At 46.6% G+C, this 25,077-nt stretch overlaps 1 protein-coding gene across 2 annotated transcripts in view; it reads right to left on the bottom strand.

Moving 5' to 3' along the window:
- KMT2A (lysine methyltransferase 2A) overlaps positions 1-25,077 on the bottom strand; it is a 165,863-nt gene that overhangs the window by 113,216 nt on the left and 27,570 nt on the right. For both annotated transcript variants that reach the window (XM_073585273.1, XM_073585272.1), the window contains exons 2-11: positions 17,193-17,262; positions 10,557-13,153; positions 9,729-9,906; positions 9,371-9,605; positions 8,933-8,997; positions 8,444-8,842; positions 6,134-6,207; positions 5,302-5,427; positions 5,068-5,181; positions 1,024-1,170 (exon numbers count right to left, since the gene is read on the bottom strand). In XM_073585273.1, coding sequence (XP_073441374.1) covers positions 1,024-1,170; positions 5,068-5,181; positions 5,302-5,427; positions 6,134-6,207; positions 8,444-8,842; positions 8,933-8,997; positions 9,371-9,605; positions 9,729-9,906; positions 10,557-13,153; positions 17,193-17,262 — 4,005 coding nt within the window. The remainder of the gene's footprint in view (positions 1-1,023; positions 1,171-5,067; positions 5,182-5,301; positions 5,428-6,133; positions 6,208-8,443; positions 8,843-8,932; positions 8,998-9,370; positions 9,606-9,728; positions 9,907-10,556; positions 13,154-17,192; positions 17,263-25,077) is intronic.

The raw sequence follows: 25,077 nt of genomic DNA, 5'->3' as shown, positions 1-25,077 counted from the left end.
TTTTTTTTTTTTACCTAGTCCAGGATTTATTCTTCAGCAACAGAAGTGAATCCTACAGCCTTCTCTGTAAAATTTACCTCTATCTGTGCAAGATGTTGTAAGACTCAGATTTACCCTTTACAAGCTGCTGTGTCCTCCTATTAACCCTTTATAAGCAGCTATGTCCCTTTGCTTTAGTTCTTATACAGAATACACAGGACATCTTATTTTATGTATAATAAATGGCAGTAGTCCGCATTGAAAAAATAATTTAGACTCCATGTTAAAGGAAAAGAACGTTTTCACCTAATTTGCGTCTCAACGCTCATTGGGATGCATCTGTGAAACGATTACCCACGTTTCCAAATCTGCTTAGGAAAAGAAGTTAAACTGATTCCCTCAGTGTATTCAGTGGACAAGCGACTTGACAAAACAGGCGCATTGATGAGTCCATCCTAATTCATGGAGATCTAAGCACAAGTCCTTGAGCCGTGCAGTCATTTTCTTGGTAGGAAGCTTTTCATGATGACTACCACTTCCATTCAAAGTGAGTCTAAGCTAGAAATTCTTCTTGCTTTTTTCTGCCCAGTTCTCTACCTCCTACCACAGATTTTTCTTCACATCCTTGGAAACGCTGTCAGACATGCCTCCTTCCGCCAGTCTACTTTTCATCTTCCAGGACGACTCCAATGGTTTCTTAGATTCGGATGGCCCTTTGTATGCTGACAAGTAGTTCTATCGGCTCACAGCTGACCTGTGGGACCTTTCTACACCCTGGTAGGTACGACCAATACTTGACCTCCTTTCCGCAGCTTATTGAGTTCTATACAGGTGAAATCCCCTGCATCCCCTGATGTTTACCCAGTTGCAAATTTCTGCTGGCAGCAATGCATTTGATGATCAACTGTGCCACAATTTACCGCGGTGCAGCACAGAACTATTAAACAGTTAATAATAGTAAGTTGCCCATATGATTCTACCTAAAGCAGTTTTTCTAACTTTAATCCCATACATGACATCCTCAGGTCACCAACATATTCGTACCTTGTTGACCTGCTGCTGTCTACCACACACATGACAAAACTTGCAGTTTCGGCAACACCAATTCTCCAGTTGGTCCTCAGACGGCCTTTCCCTTTCTTCCAAGCAGAAGCGGTGAAAAGGCTCACAACAAACTTGGCAGAACACAAACTTTTAGATGTAATAAAAAAAAGGAAAAAAAAAGAACACACTTAGACCAGTTAAATTTGACTTTGGTTAATAAATTCTCATCCAGTTAAAGCAGATCTGTCACCAGATGTAACAATGCAAGCTGCATATATTTATTTATTAGATCTTAGACCTGATGAGGGTCGTGCACTTACTGTAAAAATTCATGTTAGAATGGCTGAATAATCCTGATATTAAGACGAGCATTTTATATAGTCATAGAGTGAGAGAGCTCATGAGTTTAAGTGTATTCCAGTCTCAGCCAATCCAGCCTGTAAAAATGAGGATGAATGAACTTATGGAGATCAACATCCAACACTGCGGAGACACCATCACATGTTTCTCAACGCAGTGATTCTAGAGCAATGCCCCCATCCCTTATGAAAAATAAGTAAAAACATACAAAACACAAGCCGCAGAGACACCATCATGTTTCTCAACGCAAGCAATGACTAGCCAGGTCTTTCCCCGGGAAGGAACAACCACGGGAAGGGCAGTCTCCAATGAAGGAAACCACCTATGCCAAAACATGGTATCCATCCACAGACAGCTGTTTCGGCGTATTGCCCCTCATCAGTGTGGAGTAGGAAACTGGCCAGTAGGAGCAATGCCTAGTAGAAGACTGTGAAAAATGAGGATGTAATCCTTTGCGAGCAATGACATCCGTTCTCGCGGGATCGCGAAGTCTCGGTCATTCGCGCGATGTCATCGCGAATGACCGCGAGACGTCGCGATCCCGCGAGAACGGACGTCATCGCGGTAATTCTCACAAAGGATTACTGGGACCGGGAGCGTGGAGAGAGGCGGGAAGGCTGCGCGGGACGCCAGAAGATAAGAATAACAATAAATATTTTTTTTAAAATTATTTTTCACATCCTATCTTTTACTATTGATGCCGCATAGGCAGCCTCAATAGTAAAAAGTTGGTCACACTCGTCAAACACTATGTTTGACGAGTGTGACCAACCTGTCAATCAGTTCTCCAAGCGATGCTACAGATCGCTTGGAAAACGCTAGCAATTCTGCAAGCTAATAACGCTTGCAAAATGCTAGTTTTTCCGCGGGAAAATCACAGGAATTTAAAATGCGATTTTCCTGCGGAATGGAATTCGGAATTCTCACGGTAATTTCCGCAAGAGTTCCGCTACGTGTGAACGTAGCCTAAATCTGCTACATGGACAGAGATGCAGCAGCAGGAAGGAGGGACACTGAAGAGCTGTCATCAGGCTAGGTGGGTGGAGAGTCAGAAGCAGGGAGGAGGGACACTGAAAAGTAGTCATCAGGCTACGTAGGTGGTAAATCAGGAACAGGGAGGAGGGACACTGAAAAGTTGTCATCGGGTTAGGTGGGTGGAAAGCAAGGAGCAGGGACGCTGAATAGCTGTCACCAAGCTAGGTGGGTGAAGATTCTAGAGCAGCAGGGAGGAGGGTCACTGAGGAGCTGTTATCGGGCTAGGTGAGTGGAGAGTCAGGAGAAAGTAGGATTGACACTGAGGAGCTGTCATTAGGCTAGATGGACGGAAATGCAGCATCAGGGAAGAGGAACAGAGAGGAGCTGTCATCGGGCTAGGTGAGTGTATATGCTACAGCAGCAGGAAGGAGAGACACTGAAGAGCTGTCATCAGGCTAGAAGGGTGTACATTCTGCAGCAGCCAGGCGGAGGGGCACTGAGCTGTCATCAGGCTAGGTGGGTGGAGAGTCAGGAGCAGGGAGGAGGAACACTGAGGAGCCGTCATTAGGCTAGATGGACAGAGATGCAGCAGCAGGAACGAGGAACACTGAAGAGAAGTCATCAGGCTAGGTGGGAGGAGAGTCAGAAGCAGGGAGGAGGAATGCTGAATCGCTGTCATCAGGCTACATAGGTGAAAAATCAGGAACAGGGAGGAGGGACGCTGAAGAGCTGTCATGGGGCTAGATGGGTGGAGAGTCAGAAACAGGGAGGAGGGACACTGAAAAGCTGCCATCAGGCTACGTAGGTAGTAAATCAGGAACAGGGAGTAGGGACACTGAAAAGTTGTCATTGGGCTAGGTGGGTGGAAACCAAAAAGCAGGGACGCTGAAGAGCTGTCAACAGGCTAGGTGGGTGAAGTTTCTGGAGCAGCAGGGAGGAGGGTCACTGAGGAGAAGTCATAGGGCTAGGTGAGTGGAGAGTCAGGAGCAAGTAGGATTGACACTGAGGAGCTGTCATTAGGCTAGATGGACGGAAATGCAGCATCAGGGAAGAGGGGCACTGAGCTGTCATTGGGCTAGGTGGGTGGAGAGTCAAGAGTAGGGAAGAGGGATGCTGAAAAGCTGTCATCAGGCTATGTAGGAGGAAAATTAGGAACAGGTAAGAGGGACGCTGAAGAGCTGCCATGGGGCTAGGTGGGTGGATAGTCAGAAACAGGGAAGAGGGACACCGAGGAGCTGTCATCGGGCTAGGTGAGCGTAGATTCTACAGCAGCAGGGAGCAGGGACAATGAGGAGCTGTCATCGGGCTAGTTGGGTGGAGAGTCAGGAGCAGGGACGCTGAAGTGCTGTCATCATGCTAGGTGAGTGGAGAGTCAGGAGCAGGTAGGATGGACAATGAGGAGCTGACTGTCACGGTCCATTTTTGGATCTGTGTCAGAGTCTGGACTCTCATATAAACCTTTTTCCTTTTTGGCCCTCGGGGGTTAATATTGATTTTTGCCCCCAGTGGCCGCTGGTGTTACTACAACTTTAGTTAGTCTGCTGATGGGTTTTTCCCCCGGTGACCGCTGGTGTTACTGCATTGTATTAATTATCTATGCAGGTGGGTGCCCCTTCCACCTCCCTTTATAAGGCCACCTGGTGCTGCAGCTCTCTGTTGGTAATACAGGTCATTTGGAAGCCAACCGTTCTGAAGAGACAAGCTATCTTGAGCAGTGGTGTTTGCAGCAGATCTGGAGCAGTGTTTTTCCTGCTGGAAGCTGTGTTTGGGTGCCTTACTCTGCGGTCCAGTGCATGACTGCAGAGGAAGCTAAGTGTTGTTTGTTTTTCCCTGTCTGTTATTTTCCTTGGTGTTTACTAGTACAGCGGTGAGGACCAGTGTCCGCACTTGCCAGTTCCCTAGTAAGGGATAGGTGCAGGGCAAGTGAGGGACTGGGGTATCCTGGTCAGCGACAGGTTGAAAGAACCTGTATAGGGAACGTGAGGAGAGTTCAGGGCACTTCCTTAGGAGAGTGCAGGAGATGTCCATTTCCCCGTTGCCTATTTGCAGGGCCCACCGTTGTAATTGTGTCCACGGTGTCCCCGTGTTTGTCTTTGTTGGTTTTGTGACGGACCGATCGTCGGGTCGCGTCACGCAGGGCCAGTCGCCCCGTGACACTGTCATTAGGCTAGATGAACGGAAATGCAGCATCAGGGAGGAGTGACACAGCTTTCATCGGGCTAGGTGACTGGAGAGTCAGGAGCAGGGACACTGATGAGTTGTAAAATCAAGTTTGGTGTGCAGAGATTCAAGAGCATGGGGAGGGACACTAAGAAGGCTACATGGGCAGAAATTCCACAGCTCCAGGGAGGGCCATAAAGGATATATCAATCAGGTTAAGTTGGGTGTAGACTCACCCTAATCTTTCAAAAATGTTTACACGGTCATTCTGAGATAGAATTTCACAGTAAGTCAGGTCTAAGAACCACTGAATAATATTAGGAATTTGTACTGCAAACTCAGAGCAATATGGAGAATGTAGCCATAGTGTAAACTGCACCAAATCTGACACTTGGCACAATTTATAATGCAACTCCCTAAACATATTGGTCACATTGTCCCTGATGCAGGTTAATTCACAAAAAAAGATAAGTCTTCTAATTTTATAAATGATTCTACTTTAGGAGTGAAATAAAAACTTGAACAAAAAGTTGTCTTTAGAATTCTCACCTCCACATTCCCACTGCTGGCACAAAGGAAACAAACTACGCGTGGGGTGATCGGTACGGTGGTCAGGATTCTTAATCCTCCCGTCTCCCATACATTTCCCACTTCACAATCCTCCTGTAATAGAAACACAGCAAATTAGGTCCTGAGTGAGGGAGTGACGGCGCCCTCTCTGCCGTATCACTACCTCTACCTGCAGGAAATCAGTATGAAAGGAGATCCAAGGTAATATCAAACCTTGAAATCTACACGGATCCTGTGCACGCCGTCAGAGAGGGGCTTCTGTCTGGATCCGTTGCCATTACACAGGGTGTTGAGAAGGTTAAAATTCACGTCCGGCTTGCTGGGAGCTAGTGGTTTGTCCTGCAAAAGAAAGGTGCTAAGCCTTTCAAAATCAAAGCCAAATTTTACACTTTTTTTTTTTAAGGGTGGATTGAAAACAAATATACATTTCTTATTATTTACATTTTGTATGAAACAAATGGGAAAAAATAATATTTTTTGCAATCGAACCACAAAAGTGACAAGTAATAATATATGCTGGTTTCAGTATTGTGGGTGCATTACTATAATAGTCCAGGACCCCTTCAACCATAAAAAATTTATATATATATAAAAAAAAAAATTATTTAAAAAAAATAAAATTATACATACATGTCCAGTAACAAAAAATTAGTCAGTTCGGTCATAGTCACTGAAGGCAATCTGCTTGCGCAATGTGAATTTCAAGTTCTGTAACTTTTCTCATCTTCTAGATTTACCTGGACGGCAGCAGCACGGGGTTAATAATGTTGCATACCCGTTTTGTCTGGCAAGTTGATGGGAGGATAGACTGCCTAAAAGGTCTGATTGGCCACATTCATACTTGACAATCAATTTGTTAAAGTGGTTGTCCAAACATAGCAAGCTATTACCTAGCCAAGGAAAAGGCGCTGTACTTGGCCATCTCCGACAATCCCACAGACAATAAATATTAAGCGACGCATTGTGTAAGATTTTCTTTTACAAGCTGATAATTTTAGACAATTCTATGTACTTTGGCGCGGTATATCAACCTGGGACAGCTTACCTTTTCCTTGGATTTCGATCTCAGAAACACCCCTAGTCTGGCAGCCAGTTTCTTCTGCTTACTTTGCTCAATGCCTTAAAAAAAAAATGGAAAAAAAAAAAAAAAGTAACAATTAAAAACAAAAATAATAAAAAGCATACATTTCTACACAATACTTCTATAATCATGAAGGGTATAAATAAATGAACACTTCAGATTTTCTTTGGAGAGTCTTGGAAATCACATGCTTGTGCGTTTCTAGGTCCTCACTGGCACCCAGAATGAATTTGGAGTTAGAACAACTCCAACAAGAGCCAATAAGGCCACGTACCAAAGTTATAAGGTCTTCTGTTGGAACAATATGTTTAATTTTGTTCCTCAAAAAGGAAAAATGAGCACTTAATAACAACTAACATTTGGTTTTTGAATGATGGTTGAGACCCAAATTGTGTACCTGCTTTGCAACTGGAAAGGTTGTGTTTCCCAGAGAAAGAGGCGTTTGAGTTCATGGCTGCCATTATGCTTTTAGGAACTAACCTCTTACCAAAAGAACCTCAGTTCCGGCTGGCTCACGTTTATCCAAACTTAAAAGTCTATTCACTTGACGAAAAGGTGTTTTTTGCTCATCTGGAGTGTGAGCTGCAGCCTGATAAAACTCACTGATTATTGGGAAATGAGCGTTCCTAGGAACACTTGATCACGATAATCAGCCAGTGTAAATCCACTATTACAATCTTGTAGTTTTTGGCTTCACTTTTTGAGGCCAGCACTAGTCTTATGGAACAAACCCTGTCATTATGGAATCTGTAAATATAAGAAATGATGATCTACAACTTTACCCTGCTCCCTTAGAACACAGGGGTGTATGCTATCTGGAATAAGCTTATAATGTGTTTCTCTACATTCAATAGTTTAAAAAAAAATAAATACAAATATTTAGCTTCACCAGTTTGACTACTTTAGTCTGTCTATCACATTACATATCTCCCTTAGAGAATGGTGGTGTTAGGCCGGTTTCACATTTGCACTTTATGGCGCGACGGCCTGCGCACGGCCGCCGCTAAGCCCCGCCCCCTGCTGGCTCCCTGCCCGCTCCATCCGGTCATCGCCGCCTACTAGCGCACATGGACGCTTGCGATCTGCGCACCCCATCTTTAGCATAGGGTGCGCAGATCGTGCGCTGGCTGTGCGCTAGCAGGATTTTGCCGTGCGCTGCGCACTTTTGAAGGTGCGCCCGTGTGCGCCGAACGCAGCATGTTGCATTTCGGCGCGCACGGCGCACCTTCAAAAGTGCGCACGGCAAAAACGTGCTAGAGCACGGCCAGCGCACGATCTGCGCACCCTATGCTAAAGATAGGGTGCACAGATCGCAAGCGTCCATGTGCACTAGTAGGCGGCGATGACCGGATGGGGCGGGCAGGGAGCCGGCAGGGGGTGGGGCTTAGCGGCGGCGGTGCGCAGGCCGTCGCTGCGCCATAAAGCGCAAATGTGAAACCGGCCTAAGCCAAGTGTAATGCGCTACAAGCATAGCTCATGGTAAACTTAACCCACAAGTCTCTGGAAAGGCAAAAGGCCATTTCTTCCCCAACTCAAAAAATCCTAATCTGGGAGTTTTTTTGTGAATTAGTGTGTGTACGCTAATACTTATCTTAACTCCCTTAAGGCCCTGTCACACTAAACGATGTCTCAGCGATCCCATCAACGATCCGACATGATGGAATCGCTGGGACATCGTTAGACAGCCCCAGCGATCAGGACCAGGGACGCTGGTTTCTAATGTAAACGTCGGGTATCCAGGAGCCGCGCGACTCCTGGATACCCGTTGTTTACCTTGGAAACCGGAGTACACGCTGGTTTCCAAGGTAAACATCTGGTATCTAGGAGCCGCACGACTCCTGGATACCCAACGTTTACCTTGGAAACCAGCGTGTACGCCGGTTTCCAAGGTAAACAGCGGGTATCCAGGAGCCGCGGCTCCTGGATACCGGACGTTTACATTAGCAACCAGCATCGCTGATCGCTGGTCTCTCGCTGCCACACGCAGCGATGCGCGCTGGGCAGCGGGAGACCAGCAATCGAAAAACGGCCTAGGCCGCTCGAGCACGATCAGCGATAACCGGCAGGGGGGCCGGTCGCTGATTCCCGTCACACACAGCGATCTCGCTGGCAAGATCGCTGTGACATCAAAAAATCAGCGATCTTGCTAGCGAAATCGCTTAGTGTGACGGGGCCTTTAGTGGACAGGGGTGGATGACAGGGGTGGATGCTATCTAGATCATAAAGTTAACAATCAGCAATGACTTCAATACACATTGTTAATGGTAATCTCACCCGACTCTGGAAGCACAAAAGGCTGTTTCTTCTTGAGCTCAGAAGACGCTAATCTTGGGGCTTCTTTACGAGAGGGTGTTGCTGGTGGACTGGTTTGGACAGGGATCTGAGTGACTGGAGGCTGCTTTGAGACTTTTCGTACAGCAGGTGACTGCTTGAACTCGTTGGTAAGTGCAGGTTGGTTCTCCTCCTCCGGTTTTTCCTCTACAACCTTCTTTGGAGGATCACTCTTTTTTGGTGGTGGGGGAGGAGGAGTAATGGGAGGTTCCTCTGTGACAGGAGATGGGGGAATGGTTTCTGGTACTACAATAGTCTTGGAAACAGGTTCTAATGCTGGCTTTACGGTGACAATCTCCTTCTTTTCAGCCATTTTGGATTTCTTTTCTTTTCTTTTTGCCGCTGTAAAAAAATATATAACTCAGAAACTTGGGATTTAAAAAAGGAAAAAATAAAGATTAAAAAGTAGAAGAATCACTGGCATCAACTTACCCTTCGCTTGCTTTAGTAAATAAGCCTTTGAGGGCATCCACTGCAAATTCTGGCACTTTCTCATCCTTCACAAAAATAAAAAATGAGCCGTGTGACCACCAACATTTACATTATTAGAAGGACCTGCGTGCTGCCATACACTTTGAACACCAGGTGATGCCTTACTACTTAAGAAAAGGTCATAGCTCTTGACTTCATCATTTTTTTAACACCATGTAAATTGGAAATATTGTTCATTTTTTTATTACATAAACTTATTCGGGTGTTAGAGGTCTTATCGTCTAAATAAAAATGTAATAAATGTAATCTGAGGTAGAAACGAGTTGTTTGAAACTTTCAAAAGTTTCTTCTAACTTTCTAAAGATAGTTTTTAAAGTTTTAGAAATATTTTTACCGCCTCAGTTGTACTTTCTTTAAACTGTTGCAAAGCATTCTTACTTGCAGCACTGTTTTTTGATGTTGCGGCCTCCAAATTTTGGCTTGTCAAGGCAATTGGTGCACACACCGCAGTCATCGGGCACCTGGCAGCCCGGACACTGGCCGCAGCGTCGAGAGCGCCTGCCCTTCTTCACTGGAGGTTCCTGCGGAGTTTTGTTGCGGGTGACTTGTTTAATGGGTTTAAGGGGTGGCGCTGGTGGATCAGCATCTTCCGAGCCAGCGATGGAGGACTTGTCTGTACATTGAAAAAGCAGACATATTAAGAAAACCATTAACACCTCAAAGAACTCAAGTTCCTGATGAAAAGCAAGAAAAAGCATAAAAGGTGGCGGTTATGTTACATCCTAGACAGACGCACCATCGTTCCCCATGGAAGACAGGACCTTCTCTCTCTCTTCCCAAGGTAAGGCACTCAAAGTGGGCATGTCATCTGGAAAGACTGCCCTCTTACGTCCCAGCGCCACTGCAGCTCGCCGGCAGACATGTTTAATCCTGGGCCCACGTACGGAGGTCTCCGATGAATCACTTTCCTGACCCTGAAACAACAAAAAGCATACAGGATATAGATATTAAACCTATGACGGACTCCCACACAAACTTTTTATAGATGCCCTAAAAATGGCCACAGGCTTCTTTGGCGGTCACAGCTACATCTCCTGACTCCCTGCATGAACAACTTGCTTTCTGCAGTGGCTCAAAGGATGGGGTATGCTGAAATCTAATAGGCCCAATCCCTCATTTCCCAACAACGGCCATCGGAGCAGAGTTGAAAGCTCCCAAGTCTCCATATACATATAAACACTGTCTACCTTTATTATGCCATTTGTATGGTCAACATAACATTTATATGGACAATCTAGAGGTCTGACAGCGCTAGACAGATGAGGGGTAAAGCAGTAGAAACACACGTAGGTTGCTGGTCAGGCTGAGAGCATGAGCGAGGAGTATGTCCATCCTCTAAGCATAGTAATATCTAGTGTACCCTTTATATGAAGTTCTCTGCACCAAATGCTCCCCCAGGCCCAATGCTCCTGAGGACTGCTAGAGCTATCAATCTAAAGCATGGAGGACAATGACCTTTCACATTAAGGGTACACACCCTCTTAACCCCGAAGTGGTGACTGCACTTAATATGGAGTCTACATGCCGATTCTTATACCTGCTTAGTCGTATAGATGTCACTGACCTGCACTTTTGGCTGTTCTCCTTGTTTTCGCAGTTTGCTTTTCTCTATATTTTGCAGCTGACATTTGGCGGCTTTTATGACACTGGCCACGTGCTTTTCTGAGGCAACAAACTTGTTTGCGTGCTCCAGAACGGAGCCGATTGTGGTAGTGGAGGATTTCACAGGATTCACGGGCTGGACCGGGACATCTGTATGGGGTTCTGTTGGTGGAGATTTGGCACCAGCTTCCAATTCGTGCTTCTCAGAAATCCCGCGGCCCTTTTTGGATACCTTATTCTTAGCCGATACTGGTACTGCAGGTAAGTTGGGTGGACTCGTTGCTAAAGAAGGCTCTGCCACTGCTGCTTTTTTCCTTGCAAGGAGTTTAATAGGTGTCGCGGGGGTGAGGGCCTCCCCGTCGCTGCTCTTCTCCTTACTGGTCTTGTTCACAGCTTCTGAGCCTTTCTTACGTTTATCCTTTCTGGAGTCGTGCGAGTTTTCTTTCTCTCTCTCCTTTTCTCTAGATTTTTCAGATTCCTTTTCTTTCGGTGCCTGTTCAGATAGTCTGATTTTACTCCTCCCTCGCTCCATTTGGGGACTAGAGGGGAACAAAGGGAATAAAGCAGGAGAGCTGTTGGAAGTGGATGAAAAGTGCTCACCTGGAGTGCTCGCTTGCTTCCTTGTTTTCTGATTTTTTTCGGCAGAGTCCCCACTTGCTGGAGTAATCGATGTGGAAGAGAAAGGAAAGCTTGGGTTTAAGGCACTAGCGGTAAGAGGACTGACGGGGATGCCTGCAAGTGAGGTGGATGTCTGAGGTATGAGGGACGCTGCTACGCTGTTGCCATTTTCCCGCCTACTCCGCGTTCTCATGGAGTGTGACGGTGATCGAGAGACAGAACTGCGGATGGGACTGAAGACCCTTCTCCTCCGTCTACGGGCTGCCATTCCCATAATGGAAGACGCCCCACCAGAGCGGCCCACAGACGACGGAAGAGTCACTGACTCGAATATACGGGAGTGTGCTTCACTGGGGGTAAATCTGGGTGCACGTAGTATGGGGCTTCGTTTAGGAACATCAAACCTCCCGGTGGCATGGAGCGGAGAAAACAGTCTTCCAGGAGCTCCGCTAAACCCAGAAGCAGAAGCAAGCCCTACATCCTCTGCCGTCAGCGGTGGAGGTCTAAAATTGTCAAATATGGGTTTACGAATGAGGCCCTCTTTGGCATATTTAGCAGAGGAAAAGTACTGGGATTCCAGTCTGGAGGTCCAGCGGAAAGTGGGTTCCCTTAGAATCGATCTCCTTTTCTCGTGTAGGCGTGAAGCAGAAAGAAAAGGTGTAGTCATAGGAATGGTAGGTGGGATCACCCAGGTTGGGTGGTCTGAAAGGGCTGAGGGGGGCTGTAAAGGTGCAGGAGGGCTAAGAAGTGGCGGAGGTGGAGATGCAGAAGACTGCTGTAGAGCTGACGGAGACATAAGTTTCTTTGTTTGTCTGGAAGTAAAACTTCTGGTACAATTAGAAAACCGACGAGTCCTTGCTCCACCTCCGCTGTTTTCGGGAACAGACTGAGGAGCGGTCAGTGGCATCTCTGTAAGACATTCTTGAGCATCCGGTACAGCAGGAGCCTCCTCCGATGCCTGAGACTCCGTTGAGGTGTCTACACTAGGGCTGCTAGAGCGAGACTCATCTGATGTCGCCTGGGAGGACTGCTGGGAAGCGGCACTCGACTTCTCGCTGGACTCACAAGACACGGCGCTGAAACGTCCATTCGAAGCGCTCTCCAGCCGAGCAATCTTGATAGGGGGTTCATAATCTTCATCTTCTATAAATCTCCTGGGCGTCTTGATTATTCGAGAAGAGACCGTACTGACGACAGGCATAATGAATTGTCGTATGTTCTTCAGCTGCGTGCCTCCCTTACGTCCTTGTAATTTTGCGGCTTCTAGCTCCATCTTCTTCTGCGCACCTTTCTTGGCCTTCTGAAGAAGCTGCTTGGCGATGGTGGTGTCAGTCCTTTTGGAGGTGGGAATGATCCGTACAGGTTTAATCCTACGTGGACTTTGCCGCACAGAAACCCTGACCTCATCTTTTAATGGTTGAGGCGATTCCTCTTTACGACCCCTTTGCGGTTTATCCCCTTGTGCCTGCCTCAAAATGATCCCGGGTGGAGTCGTTTTGAACCTTTCCGAAGATGGGGGTCTACCTCGCCTCTTGACGATCTGAACGGTGGCGTTTTTCCGTGCTATTTGCAATTTTTCCCCTTTGAACTTGGGTTTCAGTGGAGACAGTTTGACGGTTCTGAGTTTCTTTATTTTGGCGGCATGCTGGAATGCAGCAGACGGCTTCCTCCGCTTAGTTTTTTCTTCTCGTGGAGTCTTGACAGGTAATGATACGTCTTGTTTGTCCTGTGTCAATTTCAATTTGACGTTTCCGTGTGCGGGCGGTCGACCCCTTCTCTTCTCTTCTGGTTTGCGCTCTGGTTTCTTCACTTTATCAGCTGGCCTGAGGTCCTGCTTTTTTGTCAAAGGGCCATGATTTTCTGCAGGAGTTGAGGAAGCATCAGAGGTCCTGGATACAGTGCTGCGGGGCCTGCCACGAGGTTTCCTGGGGGTTGACTGAACTGAAAAACAAAATATAGTAACAAAAATATAATGCAATTATCCTTAGCATAGATCATCAATAAACAAGATCAGCTGTGGCAAAGAATGCTTAATATCACATGTGCAACCCTCAGAGGTTAAATGTCAGTAGCTTGGAGGATTCCCATTCAAAATAAAACATAACCTTTAATAGTTCATTAAAGCCTGAGACATCACATAAACACATAAACAGACATAATAGTGCTCGTGCGTATCAGTGCTCATTTAAAAAATGGTTCGGTCTCACCATTACTCATGGACATAGCTGCCCCGGCGTATTTTTCAGAGGTCCCCTGCCGGGTATTCAGGTCCATATAGCAGCACAAGACAGCGTGTGGAAAAAGAGGTTAAAGGGTTACAGGTGTGCAGTTTTCCCTATCGTGCCCAGATATTACTCCTGCCCTAACAAGGACAGGCCCCAAATGGACCCTATAGTGTCACCCCCAGTCGTCAAAAGGGGTATTTTCTCCCTACACGTTTCCTCCCCAATAACGGGGATTCATCAGGGGAGTTATACAGATATAGATATAAGGGGGTTTAAATATATTTGTCCATAAAGAAAAAGAGAAGGCCCCGCAATGGCTGGGTGCCTCAACTAGCAGAGTGACTGTCCATATCACTGCCAAAAAGTAAGGCTACTTTCACACTTGCGTTTTTTTTGCGCTGCGCGCCGTGCGCAGTGCAAACGCACATAAAAAACGCATCATGCTTTTTTGTGCGTTTTTGTGTGCTGGCGTGCGCATGTCAGCGCACCCATAGACTTTAATGGGTGGTTGGGTGAAAAAAAAACGCATTGCGTGCGCATGCGTTTTTTGGGGGCAAGTTGGACGCTCAAAAAATGCAAGAGTGCATTTTGTGCGCCCGAGTGCACACTACAAAAAAACGCATGCGCATACAAACGCGTAAAAACGCATGAGTATGCGCACCCATGTAAAGAATAGGAAAAAAAACGCATGCTTTTTTTGCGCAAAAAAAACGCAAGTGTGAAACCAGCCTAAGTCCCTAAGCCATTGCGGGGCCTTCTCTTTTTCTTTATGGACAAATATATTTAAACCCCCTTATATCTATTTGTATAACTCCCCTGATGAATCCCCGTTATTGGGGAGGAAACGTGTAGGGAGAAAATACCCCTTTTGACGACTGGGGGTGACACTATAGGGTCCATATGGGGCCTCTCCTTGTAAGGGCAGGAGTAATACCTGGGCACGACAGGGAGGATAGGGAAAACTGCACACCTGTAACCCTTTAACCTTTTTCCACACGCTGTCTTGTGCTGCTAGATGGACCCGAATACCCGGCAGAGGACCTCTGAAAAATACGCCGGGGCAGCTATGTCCGTGAGTAATGGTGAGACCGAACCATTTTTTAAATGAGCACTGATACACACGAGCACTATTATGTTTGTTTATGTGTTGTTTATGTGATGTCTCAGGTTTTAATGAACTATTAAAGGTTATGTTTTAGTTCGAATGGGAATCCTCCAAGCTACTGACATAGATCATCAATAACAGATTGGTAAGAATCCGAAAAATGACAGCAACATTGATCATCTGTTAGCAGCAGCCGGATGTGTACAGTGTATGGAGCCAGAACAGCTCAGCTCTGCACACTGAAGTGACCACTCTCAGGTACTGCAGATTAGCTCCACACAGTGTAGTGACCGCACCCAAGCTCTGCAGATCAGCTCCACACACCGTAGTGACAGCTCCCAGGCTCTGGCGATCTGCTCCATAGGGACCACTCCCAGGCACTGCAGCTCGAAAGACTGTATTGACCGCTCCCAGGCACTGCAAATCAGCTCCACACACTATAGTGACCGCTCCCAGGTGCTGCAGATCAGCTCCACACACTGTAGTGACCACTCCCAGGCACTGCAGATCAGCTCACAAGCACTGGAGATCAGCTCCATAGTGACCTCTCCCAGGCACTGGAGATCAGCTCCATAGTGACCTCCCCCAGGCACTGGAGATCAGCTCCACAGTAACCTCTCCCAGGCACTGGAGATCAGCTCCACAGTGACCTCTCTCAGGCACTGGATATCAGCTCCATAGTGACCGCTCCCTGGCACTGCAGCTCGAAACACCGTAGTGGCCGCTCCCAGACATAGACAGATCAGCTCCAAAAACTGTAGTGAGCACTCGCCGGCACTGAAGATCAGCTCTGCACACTGTGGTGATCACTTCCAGGCACTAGAGATCAGCTCTATAGTGACAGCTCCCAGGCACTGGATATCAGCTAGTGACCACTCCAAGGCACTGCAGCTCCGCACACTGTAGTGACCGCTCCCAGGCACTGCAGATCAGCTCCATAGTGACAGCTCACAAGCACTGGAGATCAGCTCCATAGTGACCTCTCCCAGGCACAGGAGATCAGCTCCATCGTGACCTCTCCCAGGCACTGGAGATCAGCTCCATAGTGACCTCTCCCAGGCACTGCAGATCAGCTCCATAGTGACAGCTCACAAGCACTGGAGATCAGCTCCATAATGACCTCTCCCAGGCACTGGAGATCAGCTCCACAGTGACCTCTCTCAGGCACTGGAGATCAGCTCCATAATGACCTCTCCCAGGCACTGGAGATCAGCTCCACAGTGACCTCTCTCAGGCACTGGAGATCAGCTCCATAATGACCTCTCCCAGGCACTGGAGATCAGCTCCACAGTGACCTCTCTCAGGCACTGGAGATCAGCTCCATAGTGACCTCTCCCAGGCACTGGAGATTAGCTCCATAGTGACCTCTCCCAGGGACTGGAGATTAGCTCCATAGTGACCTCTCTCAGGGACTGGAGATCAGCTCCATAGTGACCTCTCCCAGGCACTGGAGATCAGCTCCATAGTGACCTCTCCCAGGCACTGGAGATCAGCTCCATAGTGACCTCTCCCAGGCACTGGAGATCAGCTCCATAGTGACCTCTCCCAGGCACTGGAGATCAGCTCCATAGTGACCTCTCCCAGGCACTTGGAGATCAGCTCCATAGTGACCTCTCCCAGGCACTTGGAGATCAGCTCCATAGTGACCTCTCCCAGGCACTTGGAGATCAGCTCCATAGTGACCTCTCTCAGGCACTGGAGATCAGCTCCATAATGACCTCTCCCAGGCACTGGAGATCAGCTCCACAGTGACCTCTCTCAGGCACTGGAGATCAGCTCCATAATGACCTCTCCCAGGCACTGGAGATCAGCTCCACAGTGACCTCTCTCAGGCACTGGAGATCAGCTCCATAGTGACCTCTCCCAGGCACTGGAGATTAGCTCCATAGTGACCTCTCCCAGGGACTGGAGATTAGCTCCATAGTGACCTCTCTCAGGGACTGGAGATCAGCTCCATAGTGACCTCTCCCAGGCACTGGAGATCAGCTCCATAGTGACCTCTCCCAGGCACTGGAGATCAGCTCCATAGTGACCTCTCCCAGGCACTGGAGATCAGCTCCATAGTGACCTCTCCCAGGCACTGGAGATCAGCTCCATAGTGACCTCTCCCAGGCACTTGGAGATCAGCTCCATAGTGACCTCTCCCAGGCACTTGGAGATCAGCTCCATAGTGACCTCTCCCAGGCACTGGAGATCAGCTCCATAGTGACCGCTCCCTGGCACTGCAGCTCGAAACACCGTAGTGACCGCTCCCAGACGTAGACAGATCAGCTCCAAAAACTGTAGTGAGCACTCGCCGGCACTGTAGATCAGCTCTGCACACTGTGGTGATCACTTCCAGGCACTAGAGATCAGCTCTATAGTGACAGCTACCAGGCACTGGAGATCAGCTAAATAGTGACCACTCCAAGGCACTGCAGCTCCGCACACTGTAGTGACCGCTCCCAGGTGCTGCAGATCAGGTCCAATTCAAGTAAATGTGATCGTGCTATAGTACGGCCACTATAGAGTGCATGGAACGGAGGTGTTCTGTTTGCATACCCTGTGTTCTTCCGGCTGCTGTAGAAGTCATCGATATAATAATTGGACAACCCCTTTAATATTTTTAAGATATGTGCATTACAGAATAAAAGAAAAAAAAAAAACTTACCTGGAGGAGCTTTTGTAGGGCCACGCGTTCTGACTTCATCATCTGGGCCAAATCCTAGGAACTGATCCTCCTGAAGACAAGACAGACAACGTGATTACAAATTTGTAGTTGACTCCAAGCTTTGCCGTACCCCTATCCCCCACAAAGAACAGGTCTTTTGTTTCTTGCTTACAGATCTAAGGGCTGACATTACAGTTTATGCAAGAACTGGGCCCTAAATTTATACTCCACAGATTTTGAGTTATTCCAACAAAATAGGCTATTAACAACTTTGCACAATTTTTTTTAGTAATAATCATTTCCTCGCCAAATGTAAAGTTCAGCAACTTTCTAAGTAGTATCCCTTAAAAATGTCTACTGTTTTGCAGCTGCAAAGTGTCTATAAGGGTTTTATCAAGCTCTGTGCTTTTTGCAAAAATGTTATAAACCCATCAAATCTCCTGCTCCTGAGTCTCTCTGTTCTCCACCTCCAGTGTCTCAGAGACAGTAGCAGGGAGGGGTAGGTACATAGATTTCCACATAATAGAAAGCAGAGAAAGCATCTACAAACTCAGGGAGGGCAGAGAAAAAGAGACTATAGATAAGAAGGAAAACAAATAAAGAGGTAATAAGTGCAGGATGGAAGCTGTGCTAATATATGAGCTACAGAAAGAAGCACTCTGGACACACACATACACAGCTCAAAAGTCCAGCCTGTATTACTGAGAGAGACACTCTTGCAGTGGGAGCACTGTTTTGGAAAATATCTCACTCTGGCTTAATAGTGTTTCCTATCCTTACCAAGAGCTAGCTCTGAGCCTTTACCGCTGCTCCCGGAGTCTATTGCCTGCAGTGCTGACGTCAGGTCGATAGCATTATAGCATAACAGTGATCTTGGATGGCTTCACCTTAGTCCTTCTTGGCCTTTTATGACTGCTGTTTTACTCAATAGTACCAGCTAGCTTAGCTGAATGGATATGAAAGCCTTCTAGTCAGGAGGTACAGCTGTCGTCTGAAACAAACTTGCATGGGTATATCCGCAGAACCCAAAGTGCACGTGAATGGGAATCAGGAGGTACATATGATGGCCAAAACAAGTGGGAAGGAGGTACAGCTGTCAGACAAAACAAGTGTGCATGAGTATATCCACAGAACCGAGTGTGCACGTGTATGGGACTAGTGAGGAGGTACAGCTGTCGTCTGAAACAAACCTGCATGGGTATATCCGCAGAACCCAAAGTGCACGTGAATGGGAATCAGGAGGTACATATGATGGCCAAAACAAGTGGGAAGGAGGTACAGCTGTCAGACAAAACAAGTGTGCATGAGTATATCCACAGAACCGAGTGTGCACGTGTATGGGACTAGTCAGGAGGTACAGCTGTCATCTGAAACAAACCTGCATGGGTATATCCGCAGAACCCAAAGTGCACGTGAATGGGAATCAGGAGGTACATATGATGGCCAAAACAAGTGGGAAGGAGGTACAGCTGTCAGACAAAACAAGTGTGCATGAGTATATCCACAGAACCGAGTGTGCACGTGTATGGGACTAGTGAGGAGGTACAGCTGTCGTCTGAAACTTCTTTATTGGCCCACATAGAAATTGGACTCCATTTAATAATTTCTAGGCGTGGTGGCCCCCAGGCTCTTGGGCTACATCTTGCTGCAAAGTCGTCGATACTCCTAGAAAGCGCCCTGCGAGTCCAGGATCATTATTCCAGATGTGGTCATTATATAACTTTCTGTGTTTCGGAAAACGCCCCGGATTTCTGTGATCTCGGCTCGCGGATGTTGGGTGAGGTAATGGTAGAGTTCAGCGGGACAAACTGGGTTAATATCTCTGGCAGCGGAGAACAGAGTCAGATGAGAGGAGGGAAATGACACACGGAGGACAGGGAGGGGGAGACGGATTAACAAGTGCCATGATAAAACACCAAAGCAAACACACAGCTCACAGCCGGAGCCAAGCAAACCCGCGCCAGAGCCAAGCAGACCCACGCAGGAGCCAAGCAGACCTGCGACTGCCCAATGTTACAGGACTTCTCCATCTGATCACTTAACACTAGAAGTGATGGAAAGACTTGGAAAGTGATGCAGGAGGGCAAACTGCAGTCACTTTGGAAGTCAAAGACCCTTTCAGACTTTTTGCATTTATGCTTGTGCTCAGTTCTGATTGGATAACTGCAAAAATGCAGAGAAAAATAAAGTCTAGAAGGAGAAAAAAAGGGGATGTTCACAACTAAGAGACGCATAACCACAGCGCCTTACACTGTGAAGTGGTCAATCTCAGGTATTTCAGCTTTGATCACATTCAATTTAATGGAAGCCGAGGCAGGGTGGGTTGTTGCTTGCAACATAATTGAGGCTTATCCCTTTAAAGGGGTATTCCCATCAAGATCCTATCCCAATATGTAGTAGGCATAGTAATAATATTAGCAAATACCTCCAATTAGAAATGGAGCATAGTTCTTCTGATTAGCTACGTCACAGCCCATGTTCTGGGCATTACTGTAGCCTAGGTATCCATGGTTACGACCACTCATAGTGACAGTTCATTGTTAGTGGTCGTAACCATGGATATCTAATCTAAGCTTCATAACAGATAAATGACATAGCATATCAGAAGAACTATACAACATTTCTAATTAGACATTTTTGCTAATATTATTGTCACACTTAATACATATTGGGATAGGATCTTGCAGATGGGAATACCCCTTTAACTCGTATAATGAAAGGAGTGGTTATTTAAAGGGGGATTTTGGTAAGATATTCTGTATGGTTGGAGTAAGTCCTTGTTATTAAAAGGGGTGTTTGCCCCCTGAGTCAATGACCAAGGGCATAAATCTGATGACAGCCTTAATCATTATGAAAGGAGGTCTGTACTCTACCAGATGCTAGTCTTGCTGGTTATCAAAGGGGGCACACACTTAAAGGAGTTGTCCGGGTGTATGATATCGATAAACTATGTGTAGGAGAACAGGAGCAGAGCTGTGTACGGAGAGGCCTGCACTGGGGCATCTATATGTGGTGTCTCTGGGGGAGTCAGGAGTTTGGAGACCCCACTGATCAGACATCTATATCATGACCTCTGGGTGGCTGGTAGGAATAACCCTTTAATGGACTTGACTTCTGAACTGCAACTAAAAAAACACAGATATGAAGCCAAGACGTCCTGAACAGTAATAAGAATGGAAAAAAAATACAAATAGGTCACCAACCAGTAAAGTACAAAAATAAAGTTAATAGAATAAGTAAAAAAAAATGTCTTTACATGATAAAATATCACCCTGGAGGTATAAGAGAGAGCAATAGTGATGTCCTGAGTGCAGTATTAAGCGCCTGAGGTTAGATAAACGCTCGGCCAAGCCAAGTATTACATAAGGATTTCTAGGAAGTCCCCGCTCCGCCTGCTCCATCCACAGCCGGGAAGGTTTATTCTGGGACATGGCAACCTCCAATCCACCCACTATTTTCATGATATGTTAATGACTAAATCATGGAAAAGTAAAAATACAACTCTGCACAATCAGTAAAAACACTGTATTGTAGTCCTGCATGCTCAAATTTATTATGCAAATACTATTTAGAATCATCCCCTAAGTAACAAGGACTAATATTTGTCAGAGAAAAAATTAAAAATCCATACAGACATCTCCAGAGAAGACCTGCACATATGGGAAGTGAGAAAAGCTAATTAAAACATAGGAAACTCAAATTTCAAGCTCCTTTTGAAGCAGCTACCTCCTGCTGTGGACAGGTAATTAAAACAGGAAATTTGTGCTGGGAATTAGAGATGGGTGAACCCGAACAGTAAAGTTTGGCGTCCGTACTAAACACCTAACACGGACTTCTCCAGGAAATCCATGTTACTGTTCGGGTTCGGCTGCCTGAACACCGGGTGTCTGTCACGCTGTCATGTGCATTATCTTATTATCTTAAAGGGTTGGTGACCATTGGAGTGTCAGAACGAGCTCACTGACAGGTCTGCAGACGGCAATAGACAGTGCAACACAGAGCCAACAGAAAGCAAATCGTGAAAGAATTCTAAATGACAATCAATTCTAAAAATTGTTTTTAGCTTAATATACATGCATTTAAGTAATTTGTACCAAAAGGAGGATAACAGCTTTAGGAGGATAACAGCTCACCTCCTCCACCTCCTGTACAATGAATGGTAACATTTCTATATACAGTAGATAACACAGGATCGACCATTCAGAATAGGTGATGTCACAGCTCACCTCCTCTTCTTGTACAGTGACTTGTAACACCTCTATATACAGTAGATAACACAGGATTCACCATTCACAATAGGTGATGTTACAGCTCACCTCCTCCCCCTCCTGAACAATGACTGCTAACACCTCTATATACAGAAGATAACACATGATCCACCAGAGGCGAATCTGGGGGGGGCAGGCGGGGCATGTGACCTGGGCGCAGCCGGCAGGGGGGCGCAGTAGGGCCGCCTAATGCAGCGGTCCGCAGTGTCTCCCCTGGCGGCTGCATTCTGCCGCCCCCCGGACAGGAAGTCGGTCGTTCTCTGTGTCGGCTGTCAAGCTGACAGCCGGTGTAGAGAAGCTGCCATGCGCCGGCTCCCAGGGGTCAATTGTAATTGAAGCTCTGACCGCCGGGTCAGAGCGACGCCAGCAGCATGAAATGTCTTGTGATCAAGCTGCTGACGTCACTCGCTGGCACCCAGGAGGACGAACACTGGTGGTAAGTCAGTGCTCCACTCTGGAGCTGAAGAAACCACCGAAGATGGGGGTACATAATGTGTGTGGGAATTTGGAGTGTGGGGGGTACATATATGTGGGGGGATTTGGAGTGTGGGGGGTACTATTTAATGTGCGGGGGGATTTGGAGTGGGGATGGGGATACATTATGTGTGGGGGCATTTGGATTGGGGATGGGGGTTATATAATGTGTGGGGAGATTTGGAGTAGGGATGGGAGGTACTTTATGTGTGGGGGCATTTGGAGTGGGTATGGGTGGTACTTTATGTGTGGGGGGATTTGGAGTGGGGATGGGGGGTTATTTAATGTGAGGGGAGATTTGGAGTGGGGATGGGGGGTACTTAATGTGTGGAAGGAATTTAGAGTGAGGATGGGGGGATTTAATGTGTGTGGGGAGATTTGGAGTGGGAATGGGGAGATTTAATGGGTATGGGGAGATTTGAGGCCACAAAATGAAGAGTATATATGAGGGCATGTATGAGGAAACAGTATGGGGGGATGGGTGCAGACACAGTATGGTGAGTGGGGGGATGGGTGCAGACAGTATGGGGAGCGAACGGGGGAATGTATGTGGACACAGTATGAGTAGCGATGGGAAAAATGTATGTGGACACAGTATGGGGAGTGAGGGTGATGGGATGTGTGCAGACACAGTATAGGGAGTCGGGGGTATGTGTGAGCAGACAGTATGGAGAGTGCGGGGGTAAATATATGAGGAGACAGTATGGTGAACGGGGGGGATGTTAGAGGACACAGTGTGAGGAGGGAGGGGAATAGTGTGAGATGACAGTATATTGCAGATATTTTTTATTCAGGAGCATTGTAATGACACTTCTATCTTTAAGGGCATCTTGTGACACTGACTAATTCTCATGTTTTTATTTCTGCTAGGAACATTAAAGGGGTTGTTCAGATTTGTGCTGAGTCTGCAGTCATTCTATGTGACTGCAGACTTCTGAATTCTCACAGTGCTCACTGAACGCTGTTAGGATTCTCTCGTGCCGGTAATTTACATACATGCGGTCACATGCTGACTAGACATGTGTGGCCTCACGCAATGAAAATGAACGGAGCGAGGCCGGGCACGCCTAGTCGGAATGTGGCCAGAAGTATACAAATCACATGCTTGTCTTGACATGACCATCCACCTCTTGTCACTGGTTCGGGAGAATCCTAAATGTGTGCAGTGCATTAGTTGTGAGTATTCAGAAGCTGCAATGTCAGGATTCAGCTCTGCAGGTTCCAGTACTAATCACACGGACACTTTACTCATATGTGACTTTCATACTTACGGTCTTGTGACAACGAGCATCTCTTCCTGCTTCTCTCATTTTTTCACTGAACATTGAGAGCATTAGGAAGAGCAGCTCTTCGGTACATGGCTAAGGCTAGTTTCACATTTGCGTCTTTGTGCGCAGCGCATCATGTGCAAGCAGAAACACATGCAAAAGCGCATAAGCGTTTTTGCATGCATTTGCGTTTTTTTGTGCATGCGTTTTAACCAGTTTCTAGCCATGTTTACTCTTAAAACGCATGCGCACGCCTGCGATCCCGTAGACTTTAATGCGCTATGACGCATTCCGTGCGCAAGCGAACGCATGCGTTTTTTTGACGCCTTTGAACGGACCCAAAAATGCAACAGGTTGCATCTGACACGTTTAGACGCACACCTTAAAACACCGCATGCTCACGAAAACGCAGACGAACGCATGCAAACGCAAGACCATGCGTACTCCATGTTAAACATAGGTATGCATGCGCACGGATGCGCACGATGCGCTGCGCAAAAACTGCTAATGTGAAACCAGCCTTAGTGTGCAAATCACTTGTGTGCTTTGGGGGGGGCTGAACTGAATTTTTGCCCCGGGTGCCAGAAAGCCTAGATACACCTCTGTGATCCACCATTCACGATAGGTGATATCACAACTCACCTCCTCTCTAACCTGTACAATACGTGATATCACAGATCACAAATGCATCGAAAACAAAGCCCTGATTTGAACATTGTCATTTGTACATGACGTGCACATTTCCTCTGACATCGTTGACTATCAGCAGAACATGCAAGATGGTATTGGAGCGGTGTTACAGATTGCCTGGATATTACAACATAAAATAAAGCAGGTCATAAAAGAGCCAGTGACGCGTGCTGCACTGGCCGGCACTATCCCACCACCGAGCAGGCATGGCTGAGGATCACACCCTGTCCTGTTCTTACTGTGCAGGAAACAGCACAGTACGAATAATGCTCTCTGCTTCTGGTATTAGTACATGAAAGGTCGAGTTTACGCTCACTCTGCATGTGGCTACAGCCGGGTAATCCCCACAGAGAGAAGTCTACAGCACGCCATGTAAAGGAGGGCGGCAACGAAAAACTTCTCACTGCGTTCACTCATTATCCAGCTCCAACATAGTCAGTAGAGCAGTACACGAGTTTCGTACACAATGTAAGGGCAGATTTAGCAAAATGTCATAAAAAATGCACCAAATACACACAATTTTAGAAGCATTTCTGGAATCTGTCTAAAATATCTGGAAATGCCACTTTAATAACGTAAAAAAAAAAATCTGAAAAACTATCGAAACCACAAAAGACAACTTGAAAAAAAAAGGAGAAAACTGATTCCCCGGATGGCATACACCCACGAGTATTAAGAGAACTAAGTAATGTAATAAACAAGCCAATATTTCTTATTTTTAGGGACTCTATAGTGACAGGGTCTGTTCCACAGGACTGGTGCGTAGCAAATGTGGTACCAATATTCAAAAAGGGCTTTAAAAGTGAACCTGGAAATTATAGGCCAGTAAGTCTAACCTCTATTGTTGGTAAAATATTTGAAGGGTTTCTGAGGGATCTTATTCTGGATTATCTCAATGAGAATAACTGTTTAACGCCATATCAGCATGGGTTTATGAGGAATCACTCCTGTCAAACCAATCTAATCAGTTTTTATGAAGAGGTAAGCTATAGACTGGACCAAGGTGAGTCATTGGATGTGGCATATCTTGATTTTTCCAAAGCGTTTGATACCGTGGCACACAAGAGGTTGGTACACAAAATAAGAATGCTGGGTCTGGGGGAAAATGTGTGTAAATGGGTAAGTAACTGGCTTAGTGATAGAAAGCAGAGGGTGGTTATAAATGGTACAGTCATGGCCAAAAGT

This window comes from Dendrobates tinctorius, unplaced genomic scaffold, assembly GCF_039654945.1.
Source record: "Dendrobates tinctorius isolate UK_male_01 unplaced genomic scaffold, ASM3965494v1 ptg000086l, whole genome shotgun sequence".
Classification (NCBI taxonomy): Eukaryota; Metazoa; Chordata; class Amphibia; order Anura; family Dendrobatidae; genus Dendrobates; species Dendrobates tinctorius.
The sequence above is the reverse complement of the archived record's forward strand: the minus strand, read 5'-3'. Positions and strand labels throughout refer to the sequence as shown.